Consider the following 13,944-nt stretch of genomic DNA (forward strand, 5'->3'; position numbering starts at 1 on the left):
TGTTTAGACAAAAAGACAAATTAGAAGGCTGAAAACATATGCTGCAGGAAATGAAGGTAATGCTGACAATTAAGCCCTTTAGACAGTAAAATAAGAAAATCTGAGCAAGAGGTATTTACCTGATAATCATTCCCCCTGTAGATCGCATATTTACAAGGAATCACAAATAGACTGTATCCATCTCTACTGAGTTAAGAAGCAGTCCAATCTGCCAGCCAAGAATCATGGTAAAGAACTCTCCCCGTTCCTCCTCTTCATGTCAAAGAATGTTCCTCCAAAGCTGCAAAACTGAATTATACGAATATGCATATTAAGTAGATGATTCTTTCTTTCATAAATTCTCTAACTCATAATTAACTTTTCGTTATTAATATGCTTATTCGTATAATTTAGCTTCCAGCTTTCAAGAAAACTCTGGTGGCAGATAAGACCAAGCCTAGGAAGCCAGTATCATGATAACTAGCTACTTGCTGAAAAGAGACTGTCATTGGACCTCACCATCACACCTCATTTGCTAATGCATCAAAAGGCAAGCCAAAAAACCAGTTTTGACGTTCCAGCCCAAATAAATTTTTTTAGCTATCAAGGTTTTACTGCAAGGCTAATGGAGGTAAGAGCCATATCCCTGAACGTATTTTTACTATGGATTTTTACAGTGTGGGCAGTTTTTTATTCCAGCTGATGGACTATTTGAAAGCTTCCAACATTCATCTTGCTTCTTTGGACTAGATTTTATATTCCTTTCAGGCTAATTTCTTCCATACTCCCTCTGTAAACCATGTTGAGCAGCTGCAGTAACAAGAAAATGCATTTTTGCAGCATATTTCATATGAGGATTTCCAAGTGTTTGCAAACAAACACACCTCAGCACACAAGTAAAATAATTCAGTATTATGCAAAAAGAACTGAATCTATTTTTGTACTCAGCAACATTCTCCCCTACTTCATCTGCAAATAAAAAAGCAAGTCAGGAATTTGGAAAGAACTGAGCCATCAGTCTTCAGATGATACAAGTATATTCTTTGTAGTTGAGTATTACTTCCCTACTATGGCAACTATGGTAACTTATTTCATCAGAATTATGCAGATTTATGTCAAAATAATCACAATAAGTTATCAGCCATATTTCTTATCATTATACACTTAAATCAGCTTTGAATAAAATAAAACTTCAAAGCTGCCTTAGGGTTTTTAAGCTCATGTTGCTTTTCACTAATCCAATTCTCAATCCTCCCAAATTTCCAAAAGCAAGAAATGAGCACTGAATTTAAAAAAATCCTACATTTCATCCACATGGCTACAAAAAATAACTATTTACAGACACACACACCCCCCATTATATTTCAACTCTAAGGACAGAAGGAATAATGAATAAGTGTTTTACTATCTCAACTCAAAAAAGTTTTTTAAAAATTGTTATATTAGAGAAATTTTAAGTCATTTTTACAACTGGAATAGTTGAGGCATTGAATATTTAAGTTCAAGGTTCATATAGGAAACATAAGAAAGCTTGCAGTGAATCTACCAGTTTTTCCTAGTTAGACACAACACTACCAGTCCTCATTGACAAAAGCACTGACACTTGTATAGTACGTACTATGCAGTAACTGATGACTATGAGTTTATGAAATTAAGCTCAGCAGTTACAATATTAAGTTCTTAATAAAAAAAAATACCAATTTTAGGCGTTCTTTTCTCCTCTTGCCAAATGAAGAGCTTGATGATCCAGGTTCTGATTCTTGGCCGCCTGTTTTACAACCATTATCATCGTCCTCCTCTTCATCTTCATCAAAGCACCATTCTGGTAGCTCAGGTGGTGACGGTGCATCATCTTCATCTCCATAACGACGAAATAATTCCTTCAAATAGTCACCTTTGTAAATACCTGGTGGTCTAGCCTGAGCAAAAGTAGCCACAGCTGCCTCAATACTGTCAAATAAAAATTGAAAATTACTCTGGATGCTTAATATACATGTTTTAGTCATGCTATGCCTTACCAAACATATAATTTATTGGGACTGAGAATTAAAACAAATTCCAAACTGGTAATTGCAGAAACATTCATTATATTTGAAACATCATGCTTAGGTCAGCCTGGCAACAGTTGCTCTTGCACAACATTCTGCATAATTATGCAGGCACCATGTACATCCTCAGAAGTACCTGCAGCTTGCACGGCTTCGTCTGCTTATTGTAGCTAATAGTGATCTGCTGGTCACCTAGGTAAAACTTTTATTATTGCAACAGAAAAGGAATGGGTGACATATAAGTAAGTACTTAAGGGCTGAATGAAGACAAAAAAGACGAAAGAAAAAGATAAACAAACTTAATGAAGAAAAATGCAAGCCTTGAAATTCAAATATGGCTACATTTTTCCCCCCTAAGGATTATCTCTCCTTTAGTTAGAGGTTTTGCCATCACACTGGGAAGAAGCATCCTAATCTTTTGAAATTACTTCTCTTTCCAGAAGTTTCTCATAAAAAACCTGTAATTAAGAAGCCTTTGACTATGCAACTAACACTTAATCTTAAAGTGCTTTATTAAACTGGAAACTGGATCACAAAAAAATTAAACCAAAACTAACAGTCATGCACCTTTACAAGCCAACTAGAAAGTGTTCCAAAATATACAACAGCGAGCACAGCACAAGGGTTTTGTTGCTGCTATTTTCATAGATCCTATGAAAAGGTTTAACAGAAAACACTGGACATAATTCTGCCTTCAATTTACCACAGCTGCGTGGAGCAGTAATGCTCCATGGATAAACACTTCGAAATCTTGCTAAATAAAAGAGAAGAGAAATCACAGAAGGCACATGCCCCTGTTATGCTTCTTGACAAGCACGTATCTTAAAGCTGGAACAAAAGCCCGTATCACATGCTGTAAAAAGATTTTTTTTTCAGGTAAGAAACAGCCTGCCACTGGAACAAGGAAAACATAGAGCTAAAATGGAAAAAAGAATTTAAATATAAAAGGCATTTTTTGCCTGGTCTGTACAGTATGGGAAGAAGCCTGAGAACTTTATGAGGCAAATGTCCCAGAACAAGCAGAAACGCTTCCTAAGAACCAGCAAGTTTGGCGCCCTCTTGTGACCTTTGGTAACAGCAGGAAACAAAACATTTTCCAGGGTGAGACTATCAAATGGTTGGTCATCAGATCTCAGAAATTACAGTTTAAGGATCTGAGTTATTTAGAAGGAGCTTTCTTCCCCGTTCTGTTTTCTAAGACTCCTCATTTCTTCTTCACATGATATTTTTATTTTGGTATCTTTCTTAAATTGTTTCACATCTTCTGTAATCAATGCCATTGAAAGGACAAAAGAAACCAGAAGGGATGGGGTCTGAAAGATGCTCAAATTTTCTCTGGTATTAGAACAACTTTATACTATTCTGGAATAAATAGTAATGAAAGCCAAAAAAGTCAGCGCAGATTTCAAGCACAGAAATCTGGCTGAAAGAAAACATGTTTTGCAAGTTCTAGAAACATAGCAGTCTTTGGGAAAAATTAGTTGTGAAAAGAGAATGGAGTAAGGTTTCTGATCACTAGCTGGAGAGCTGTCAGTCTGGATGACCTTTCTTTAAGCTAACTATAAAATAAATCTCAGTATTCACAATACATCAGCAGCACTCCTATATCATGTGCTTAAGGAATGAGTACAGATGGATTTTTCCCTCAGAAAAACCTTATTTCCTCATCAGCAAACAACAGTGCCCTATTTTAAAGAAAGATACAGCAAATTAGATTTATCTTGATAAAATGCTTAGCATTAACTACCACCTTGCCAAATTCATTCTTTGCTGCGGACATTTTTCCCAACCAGGTGATATCTTGTGTGTTCTGTTCTAAAAACCTGACAGAGATGAACAAACTTGACACTATTAACTACCTGAATGAAGCAAAGAAAATAAGACATGGCTGTTAAGTTTTAAGGCTTTTCCCACAGAGGTTTGAAAATAAAGAGAGGCTGCATAAACACAGGAGATTCAAATAGATTCAAGTGCTTTTCCTCTTCAGAACAAAGGACCAATTCTGTGTCTAATTATTGCATGCTGCTTTTAAATTGTTAGATTAAAAGCATACAAATTTGCTAGTTCATAGGAACAATTACAATCATATGACAAAGATACCTGTATCTGTGTCTACTTCCTATACTCAGCTAAGATTCTGCCAAGATTCAGCCACCCACTACTAATGGAGTTCTGTCTCCATTACTCCAATGTCTTCATTCCAAGTTTACTAACAGACAACAATGACCTAGTTCTTTGCAAATAGCTTGCACACGCACGCTAAGCAGCAAATAACTGTATGTCCAGTCACAAGACAACGCTGCAACAGGGTAGAATTTTCTTCGCTTAAAGGACCATACAAGAAATAGCATCAGAATGCTTAAGGGGCTTGTTAAGAAATGTGCCTTGCATCAGCAAGGAAACAGCGTTTCACGAGTCCTACCAAACATGCAGAAGTCATGCCCACCAGCATAGTACAGGCAATTTCTTTTTTTTTTTTTTTTTAACAGTAATGTTATTTGAAAAAGATCACTACTCTTTATGAAAGCACCAACATTTTTAAATCACAAAAAAACCCAAGCGAGTCTGTATATAAGGATGCTGTAGGCTTTAGTCAAGCACAAGCTGGAAACAAGGACTTTGCCTCTCCCTGACCCTTCAGAAGCATGTACATCACTCTGCTCTTGCTCTAGCTAATCTCTTCCCTTCAGAACTCAAACAAATGAAGAAAAAAAAAAAAAAAGCCTGCATGCAAACCTGCATAAAAAAGGTGACAAAGTAGGAGAAATAATCTTTCAGGCATCTCTGAACTCTATATTCTTACTCAAAATGTGGGACATATCATGGCGAGAAGACACAATACAATATATATATTCCTAAAAGCCCAAACACAGCAGGTACAGGTGACTTTTGACATACCAGACCTTGAAAGCTTGACTGGAACAGGCCAAGCTACCAAGGGATTATATGAATAATATTAATATAGGTTGTTTGCTCAAGATTAGTAGGCAGTTTTAAAACAACAATCAGTAAATACATTAGGATAGCTGTCACGACAGTGTGTGAAACATACTGAAGATACCTCTGGTCACTCTCCACAAATCCCTAGGAATTAACAATCAAAGTTACCTCCAGTCCAACTTCTCGACCAAAAAGGCACAGATCAGAAATCCAGTTCTATTGAAACCATGTGTGCAATGGACACCTAGACAAGACAAGACAAGAGCATAATCATTTGCAAGTAGTTTTAACAAACATGCTTCAGTTTCACAAGTGAGTTTTTGGATCCTCCTACCTTCATCAGTAACATTAAAGAGTGATCTCCCTTCCCATCAAGGCAGCCCAGATCATGTAAGGCACATAAGCCTGAAGAGCAATTTATTACATTCTTTCTGTAAATTATTAGCAACAGGAGTATAGGATACTTCAGTTTATCCCAACTCAGGAGCACTAACATAATGCAACTGAAATATGGCTAATACAGATAAGATTCAAATTATTCTTTTATGACTGCTCAAATGCTTATCAGAAGACAATACAATCAAATTCAATAATTGTTCTTTCAGTGGATTCAACAAGCATTACATTCATTTCACACCATCAGGCATAAAAATAATATCCAGGTTACCCTACCTCAAACTTGAAAGCAGTGTCAATACACCACAATTCTATTTCAAATTTTCTATTACCACGATGAGAACAGACTTATTAATTGGGGGGGGAGCTACAAAAAGAAAACTCTACAACAATACAATCACCTGGAATTACTTATCTTTTCTATGTAAGAAAAGAAGAAAAGAAATCTTCAGCCTCTGTTTTACTGAATTCACCCCCCAGTGAAAGGAGGGGAAGAGTCAAATGCATTGGAACCCTTTTTTTTTTCTCTCAAGTTAACAGCACCATCTAGTGATAAACCAGTCTGAAAATTTGTGCTATTAGAAGTGTGAACGATTCAGCAAGATGTTGCCTCTTCCTCTGATATTTATAATTTAAAATGCAGTATGAGTATTAAACTTTCCACTAACACCAAATGCAATTATTCTTAATATTAATGTATTTTTCAGTTGTGACCATGAAGCAAGTCACTTAAGCTTTTGATTTCCTATTTCTGTACCATAGTAGTTTAGCAACAATTCACTTGATGCTTATTCAGACAAAATGTGAATATCTATATTTTTTGCTGTACCCTCCCCTACACTGCAGGTATGGTTTTGTTTTTGTTTGTTGGGGTTTTTTTTACTGGAGATCCAAAAAATGCCTACAAAGAGTAGGCTGATACAAACCAGAAACTTTGTATGGGTAAACAGAAATATATATCAATTGTATCAGAGTCAGGTTTTCTGCCTGTCCACCAAGCTCCCCATCTTAATAAAGCAAGGCAAAAACTACCACAAATTTCTTGAATTCATTAATTCCAACCATTTGATAATATTAAAAACTCTGTAACTTGCATCAAACGAAACCAATTTTAGCTTCCTTACAGAATTTGTTCCCAGCAATCGTTTCTCCTTTGTTTTCTGCTTATTTTAATATTCTGCTTAAAATTTCTGCTTATTATAATAAAAATTAGCAAAATTTTTATGTTTTGTTTCCCTAAGGCTGGCAGACATATTCCAGTCCTTCAAGTTGCAAAAATAAAGTTTCCATCCTATATTGTTCTAGCTGAATAGAAAATTCTGTTCACTTATCATTCCTATTTCAGTCTCTCCATATCTGATCTTGACACTGGAAATGAAATTGCACACAATTGCTATCAGTAAGTCCTGCAGCTGTTACTGCTACCAAGAAGGTTAAGTCAATAATTTTATACGCATGACAACGGTAAGAAGCATCTCAGCAATGAGATGAACGGCTTGGAAGGGAGGATCACACAGGGTGCAGTACTATCACTACTGCAGACTACTTTCTCTTTTGATAAAAACATCCTCCTTGCCAATCCCTCTGATGCTCTGTCAGAGGAAACAAGTGTCCAGAACCAGAAACAACCTTTCAGTAATTCATGGAAGGGAAATGGAAGATGTCAACATTTCTCTTTTACTACGAAAGCCTAAACCACAGGTTATTTAAAATCTTAATCAACACATTATTACCTTCTTGACTCTTTCTTTTTTTTTTTTTCATATATATGGAAATATATATATAATCTAAACAACAATGAACATTCAAAAATTCATAGAAGTCAAAAAATTAGCGACTCAACACTAAAAATGGCATTTTAAAAGTTGAAATACTAGTTAAATGGGACTGCTATTTATAGGGTATCACCATGCTATCCATGCTTCATGTACATTGCTGACCATAACAATATTTAAAGTTCTGAAATATTGTCAGAGGACCAAGTGGAGGAACTGCAAAAGGAGTGTGAAAATTTATCAACTGCTAAATGAGAGTGAGTGGGATCAGTCATCAACAATATTTCAAGTTCTGAAAGTTTTTCATATCACATACTTGCGTTACAGTTTAGAGAGACATAGGTCTCAAATTAAAACTGTATTCTATGTGAAATAAAGAAAGTACCTAAAAGAAAATTATGTGAAAATGTGTGTGCCCAAATTAAATCTCTCAACCAGGGGGGAAAAAGAAGATTCTCAGTAGTACCCTGTGACAGGACAGGAAGCAATGGGTACAAACTGAAATACAATAAATTCTGTTTAAACATAAGGAAAAAAACCTGTATATTGTAAGGTTGAGGAAACGCTAGAAGAGGTTGCCAGAAGATGTTGCAGAGTCTCCAAGCTTGGAGATAGTCAAAACCAAAATGGGCACAGTTCTGATGGCCCTGCTCTAAGGTCAGGCAACTGACTAGATGATTTCCATAGGCCCCTTCCAACCAGTTCTGTGATTCCATATGAATCCTAAGCTGTATGAAAGTACCAGCTTAGTTTACCAAGCTTTTCTCAATGACACCTACACAAAAAACTGTTCCATGCACTCCTAAGTCACACAGACACTCAGATTCAGGAAGGCTGCAGATTTATCATCAAGGAGGCTTAAAGACAACACCCTTTCTGACTCTGGAAACTCAGCTGCAAAGTAATTTCTTGTCTCTGACAGTCTACAGATAGAGTTGAACATGAATATGCTAAACAGAAATCAGAATAAAATGGTTTTAACTAAAACTAGAAGCCATCCAAATTAAACTGAGAACTTATTTTGCTCTGGGTAAAAAAAATTATCCTTAAGAAATATTCAAACATGCACTGCGAGACAGTACACCACAGAAGAAAAACTTAGCCTACTATCTAGTACCGCTTTACAGCAATTAATCAGTTGCTTTGTGAGATTTGCTAAAGAATCTTTGATCATTCAGTTATCAAATATGATTCCAAGTAAGCCAGACCATCAAATGCCAAAACAATATTTAGGAAATACAAAACCTGCATTTGTATCAGCAGCAGTTACAAAAACACCATGCAGGTATAATGTATTTGTAGACAGTTCTTAAGCCTGTATATTTTTCTGCATTAAGTCGATAGCTGTAATCAAAGTGATGGATGCAGAAACATACTAGTTTCTGTAAAAAACAGAAATATACTGGAGTAAAACACTGTACAGAGGAAATTCCTTTGCTTAGACTTTTAAAAATAAGAGACTGCAGTTATGAGTAAGTATGAAATAAATTCAGAGTAAAAACTAATGACGGAGATAAGATGGATAGAATGGATATAAGACAACATACCTATAAGCTCTGAGGGATTCTTATCACTGAAGTGTTCACATACACGGATAAATGTTTCTGTATTCTCAGGTGTAGGGCACTCACCATGCCTGAAAAACACAGGAACACACAGATTAGGAGACAGCTGAGGGAAAGGGAAGGGGGGGGGGAACCACACAAAAAAAAGAGAGAGATTAATTACTTCTGTGTGACCTTTGAAGCTAAAAGCTAAATAGAAAAAAAGTGCAGACAACTTACCCTTTACACTGGAGCTTTATATATTTAATCCCCTCTTTCTCTATATCATTCCTATCATAGAATCTAGTGGTGTTGGTCAAGTCTACCAGTAAACCCATTTTAACCTAAAAAATAAAAAAAAGTAAAATTATATATGTGGTTCAAATATTAGAGCATAAATACTAAATGGCTAATAGCATCCGAATTAAAAGCAATAACAGGCTACAGCTGCAAGCTTAAAAAAAATCTTAAATATTGCATTTGTTCATAAAATCTATATTTTACCACCAGAGTCATCTGTGTTTCTTTGTGAAAGCTGCTGTCTGAATTAACACTAGCCACAATGCAAAAACTTCAGTGTGTTCCCACCAAGCTTTCTAAATCAGAAAGATCTGCTAACAGCAGGAAAGTTTCTGGTAAATAATTATTTTAACATGTTAAAAGACTAATAAGGTAGAATTGGCTGCTCCTATCACTGGCACAATGGAAGTACCACAAGAAAAATTAACTACTGAGACTTATATGTAAGTATACTGTCTAAAAAAAAAAACAAACAACTCATCTTAATTTACCCATCCATTAAAGTGGAGAACAAACACACACATTTTCAAGTTTAAAACAAAAATTCCCTTAGAATCTCAGAAACATTTTATTCAAAGCTGAAATGTGAAACAACTTGAAATCTTCAAAGACGCTGTCAGTAATTAAGGTGGTAGTGTCAACCACTCAAGGTGTTAGGACATACCTGAGTTCAGGCTGCCTGCCCACTCTACCCTAACGTGTTCCCTTGTGTATGAACTTACTTTTTTAGTGATTGTTTTTTATAGCTGTAAAATAGGTCTTTTAAAGCAGCCTCATGGAAGTTATATATGCTTTTAAAAAGCAAGATAGAAAGCAGAAATTCCACTGGGTGGCATCCAACACATAAAGAACATCAGCAAAGGGCATCCTACTGATCCTTGGTCCAAATAAGATTTCCACCAACCATAAACCTCCCAGTATTACTGTGCAAAAACAGCTCACTAACACACCTGTGTAATGAAAGTATACCTGGTTTCCTGCCTTATAAGTGCAAGTAATTGCTTTTGGTCAAAATCCTGAATGTCATGCTTTCAAGTAGGATCCTCACCATCAAACCAGATGTCTTTTTAAAAAGCATTTTAAGAGTGGTGTCTTAGCAAAATCGTTGTTCCATAGCTTTGTCTTTCTTAAGGATAGCTCAATAGTGCACTTAAAAATACATTAACACTGAAGCATGCAAAAACACAGAAGAACGCTGCATCTTCAATCTAATTAAAACTCCAGCACATACTCATAAACAGGATTTCGATCAGGTTTTATTTACCTTAAGGTCAACAGATGGGCAATAACTCAGCAGTGCAGTAGAAAGAATTACAAAAACACTGCTTCCAGACAATTCAGAAAATATAAATTCCAAAAATAACTGGAATATAGTTTAGAAACAGCTGCTTCACATGGATATTTTGTTCAGCAGACTCCAAAGACAAACGTCCAGTTATCTACAGAGGTAGTTATCTATGGTATTCAAAGTTCTGATGGTATACTTTTGTAATACTTTTATTGCAGATATTTAAAAGCATCATAATGTTAGGTCAGCAGCATTAAGCATCTGTAGTATAACACCAAAATCAGTTCTGAACTACTACTTGTTTACTTCAACTTTGTCTATTGTATTCAGAACGCTTAATTTACTTTTATTACTGTGTTTTGCAGAAATACAAATTACTTCAGTAGGGGTCCACCTAAAAACAAGGTTACGTCACCTGAAACTTCAAATAATATTTAGCCTCAGCCAAGCTGCTAAACATACAGACTGACAGCATACTAGCCAGTGATTAATTTTGTACGAAGTATACAAAAGGCAATTAATCCAATGATTACTTTCCTCCCCCTCCATTCTCAACAGCATTTAGTAACTAACTCAAAGACTACTTAATTCACAAGTAAGACCACACAAAATTTCCAGGTGCTACACACTGAAGGTCAGTAACACTACCGACTCTGACATAAACCAGTTCAAAGTAACTGTTCAGAGGAGAATGACATATTCCCACACCAGTACTTCAAGGTGATTGTACATCTAAAATGAGCTGGTTCTATGGAAACTATTTATATCTTTTTCTACCATTCTACACAAGCAAAGGCTCCATCTCCCAGTCATGTCATGCCCAAAAAAAGCATGAGAATCTCCATCTGTGCTCTGCATCCTATCAACAGTGTGGTTAGAGTTGGCAAAGAGACTGATATGAGAACCAGGTGCGTTTTCACAAGAGATCTCTAGACTATGAAGCCACATAAATGACCACCTAACTACCCTCCTCCCCAGCTTCTACATAGCTCAGCTTGATAACCTATTCTTCTATGTATAATATGGGGTTAGGTGTCACACTTCCAAGATCTCCTCAGCTAAGGGGATAAAAAGTTATTTTCAAAGTAAGATTAATATTTGATCAAAACACCATTTTAAAGTAAAGGTTTTTGCATTAAGCTGCAGTCTAATAAGAAAGAAGGCATTCCAAAACGTGAATTACTCTTGAAAAAATGCTGTATCATGACAGTCTGGAGAAAGGGAAACAAGAACTGTAAGGAAAACAACCTTTAATACAATCATGAAGACAGATTAAAAGGTAACACACTTTAATATATTGAATTGTTAAAGGAGAGCTACAAGAAGAAATGCAAGTGATTTGCAGAAGTTTCACATCCTCCCATCCAAAAGTAGGAGAGATACAATTCTATTTTAGTGTTGAAAACTCCAAGCCAATTCCCAGCCCCGCTGTTCTCAAATACGAGTGGCTTCAGATGTTCCCACCAGAAGCCTCCAAACTTCCCCAACCTCCTGCTACAACAAAGAATTATCACTGCAAAGATGTGTAAAATCACAAAAATTAGTTTTATGTCAAAGCTTTTAAGCTCAAAGAATACTCACATGCTTTTCCCTCAACTTTCAGAAATTACTCTTGTGAACATACTCACAGATTTCAGCCTCCTGACTGACACGTAGAAGCCAGGAGAACACTACACAATGTACTTCAGACCCAAAGTGTCACCAAGCATTTCGGATGCTGCATTTAATTTGAATAGGGGAATGAAATACAGCAAACTGTCTGCTAGAGAGGAAATCCTGAACTGCAGGACTTTAGGACTTCTGGCCTGCTACACCTTTTCAATTATTAAGAATCATTTCAATCATATGCAAGTGAAGGTCTTGTGAAGTGACGCTGTTGCTCACACACTTCATGGAGCAGTAAACCAAACAGGCATTCGATATAATTTAGCCAAAGCTACAAAAGCATGCATGGCATATGGAGTGTTTAAGGCCTGCAAGTGGTTTCTTTGCTTTACAGAAAGCATAAACATTTGCTCTCTCAGTTCACAGGATTAGCTGCACGTAACACACTACAATTTAGAGGGTGCAAGGCAAAAGAAAAGGATAAAGAAATTTTAAGGAAGCGGAGGGAATTATGTAATGTATCAAAGTATACAATTATGATGTTCCAAAAATCTATGCAAAAAAAAACTGGTAGTGCAGGAATTGAAACATTTCAGTCACTGAACCGGGGTTACACTATGCTTGTTCTGACTGACCACAAGTCTCACCTATAGATTAGATTTTAGTAGGCATACGTTCATCACGCAGGTGCTTTGCACTGCTCTGAAACCCTGACATCACACCAGTCACCACAGTCATCCTCTCAGTGATGTTCTCATAAGTTTGCTCTTGGAAAGTTCTCAGTAGAAACTGATTTTTGAAAGACTATCTAAGCTAAAATAGATAGTCACCCACTGGAAAAAACTGATGTTTTTCCAGCCAATATTTTGCACAAATCACTGCTTTCAGTCCACCACGCCCATTGAATGACACAGCTTTGGAAGAAAGAATAATTTTAAATTGTTGAGCAACTTCTCACTAAAACATGCATTTATTTCTTACAAGGACTGTTACAACACTACGATCTTAGATTGAAACACAATTGAAACTAGTTCTTTTTCTTGCTTCTAATTGCAAAACATGACCAGACAGAAGGAAAAAAACTCCCTGATAGCTTGAAATTCTCATCTTCTACATACAATAATACCAAGATCTTCATACCACCTCCATTCTGCTCATACTTATTTTGGCCAGGCTTTCCATGTTCTCCTACACTTATAAAAGCCTTCCTCCTCACTTTCTCACATTCCAACTATCTCCAGCTATTAATGCCTTATGCATGCGCTCTTCTGCTGCTGTGCATTAAATGGGCTTAGCTAGGTTCCCCTTGTATGACCCCAGAAGTTTCTCAATAGACAGTGGAACTTGAAAATATCCTCCCCAGGAGGGAGAAAGCATGCTACAATACACTGAACTCTCTCCAGTCCCAGGATTTTTTTCAAGCATTTCCTATTTGAGGAAAATATTTCAGTTTAAATCAGTGATTGAATTTCTCTGTGAAAAAAATAATGTGGCTGAAAACTGATAACTAGTTTTTGTAATAGGAATAATGTAACCTGAGCATACTAATTGCCCATTCTTGTGAGTTAACAAACATCCTAGCTCTTCATAACAGAAGTAACTACCTTTAATAAAGCATAAATAGTATTAGCCTACCTTCTCAAGAAAGAAATAAAAAGATAGTTATTCACACTTCAAATTTTTATGAGACCATTAAGATACTATGTCAATATCGGCAATCAGAAGAAAAATGGGGTTGCTATCCCTTATCAAATCAGTTTCTAACATCCAGATTTTCAGCAACCAGCTCCACGAGAAAAAGGAACAGCACAGGAATCTTGTTAGAGAGAGTTCCTCCCAGTCAGATATTGTCTTAAATGCTGAACCAGTACCTTCAAAAATCTGTGGTAGCAGCAGTATCCCACTATTACCAAAATCCAGATGTAAAAGTTTCTGCTGAAGTCTCTTATTTGGGAGATAAATTACATGGGGTTAAGTAATGACCAGGTTTCAGAAGTGATTCTGTCTGCAAAGTCTTAGCAGTAAAACACACAGCGGATGAGAACCATGCACAGTGAGCTACTTTTGTC

General features: G+C 36.3%; 1 protein-coding gene across 3 annotated transcripts in view; it reads right to left on the reverse strand.

The window, feature by feature from the left end:
* Window positions 1–13,944, reverse strand: part of RNGTT (RNA guanylyltransferase and 5'-phosphatase) — a 192,381-nt gene that overhangs the window by 168,917 nt on the left and 9,520 nt on the right. For all 3 annotated transcript variants that reach the window (XR_012659578.1, XM_075087261.1, XM_075087262.1), the window contains 4 exons: window positions 8,923–9,026; window positions 8,686–8,774; window positions 5,136–5,211; window positions 1,677–1,929 (listed from right to left, as the gene is read on the reverse strand). Coding sequence is in view for 2 of the 3 variants with exons in the window: in XM_075087261.1 (XP_074943362.1) it covers window positions 1,677–1,929; window positions 5,136–5,211; window positions 8,686–8,774; window positions 8,923–9,026 (522 nt within the window). In the remaining variant the exon portion in view is untranslated. The remainder of the gene's footprint in view (window positions 1–1,676; window positions 1,930–5,135; window positions 5,212–8,685; window positions 8,775–8,922; window positions 9,027–13,944) is intronic.

This window comes from Phalacrocorax aristotelis, chromosome 3 (genome assembly GCF_949628215.1).
Source record: "Phalacrocorax aristotelis chromosome 3, bGulAri2.1, whole genome shotgun sequence".
In the NCBI taxonomy this organism is placed as follows: domain Eukaryota; kingdom Metazoa; phylum Chordata; class Aves; order Suliformes; family Phalacrocoracidae; genus Phalacrocorax; species Phalacrocorax aristotelis.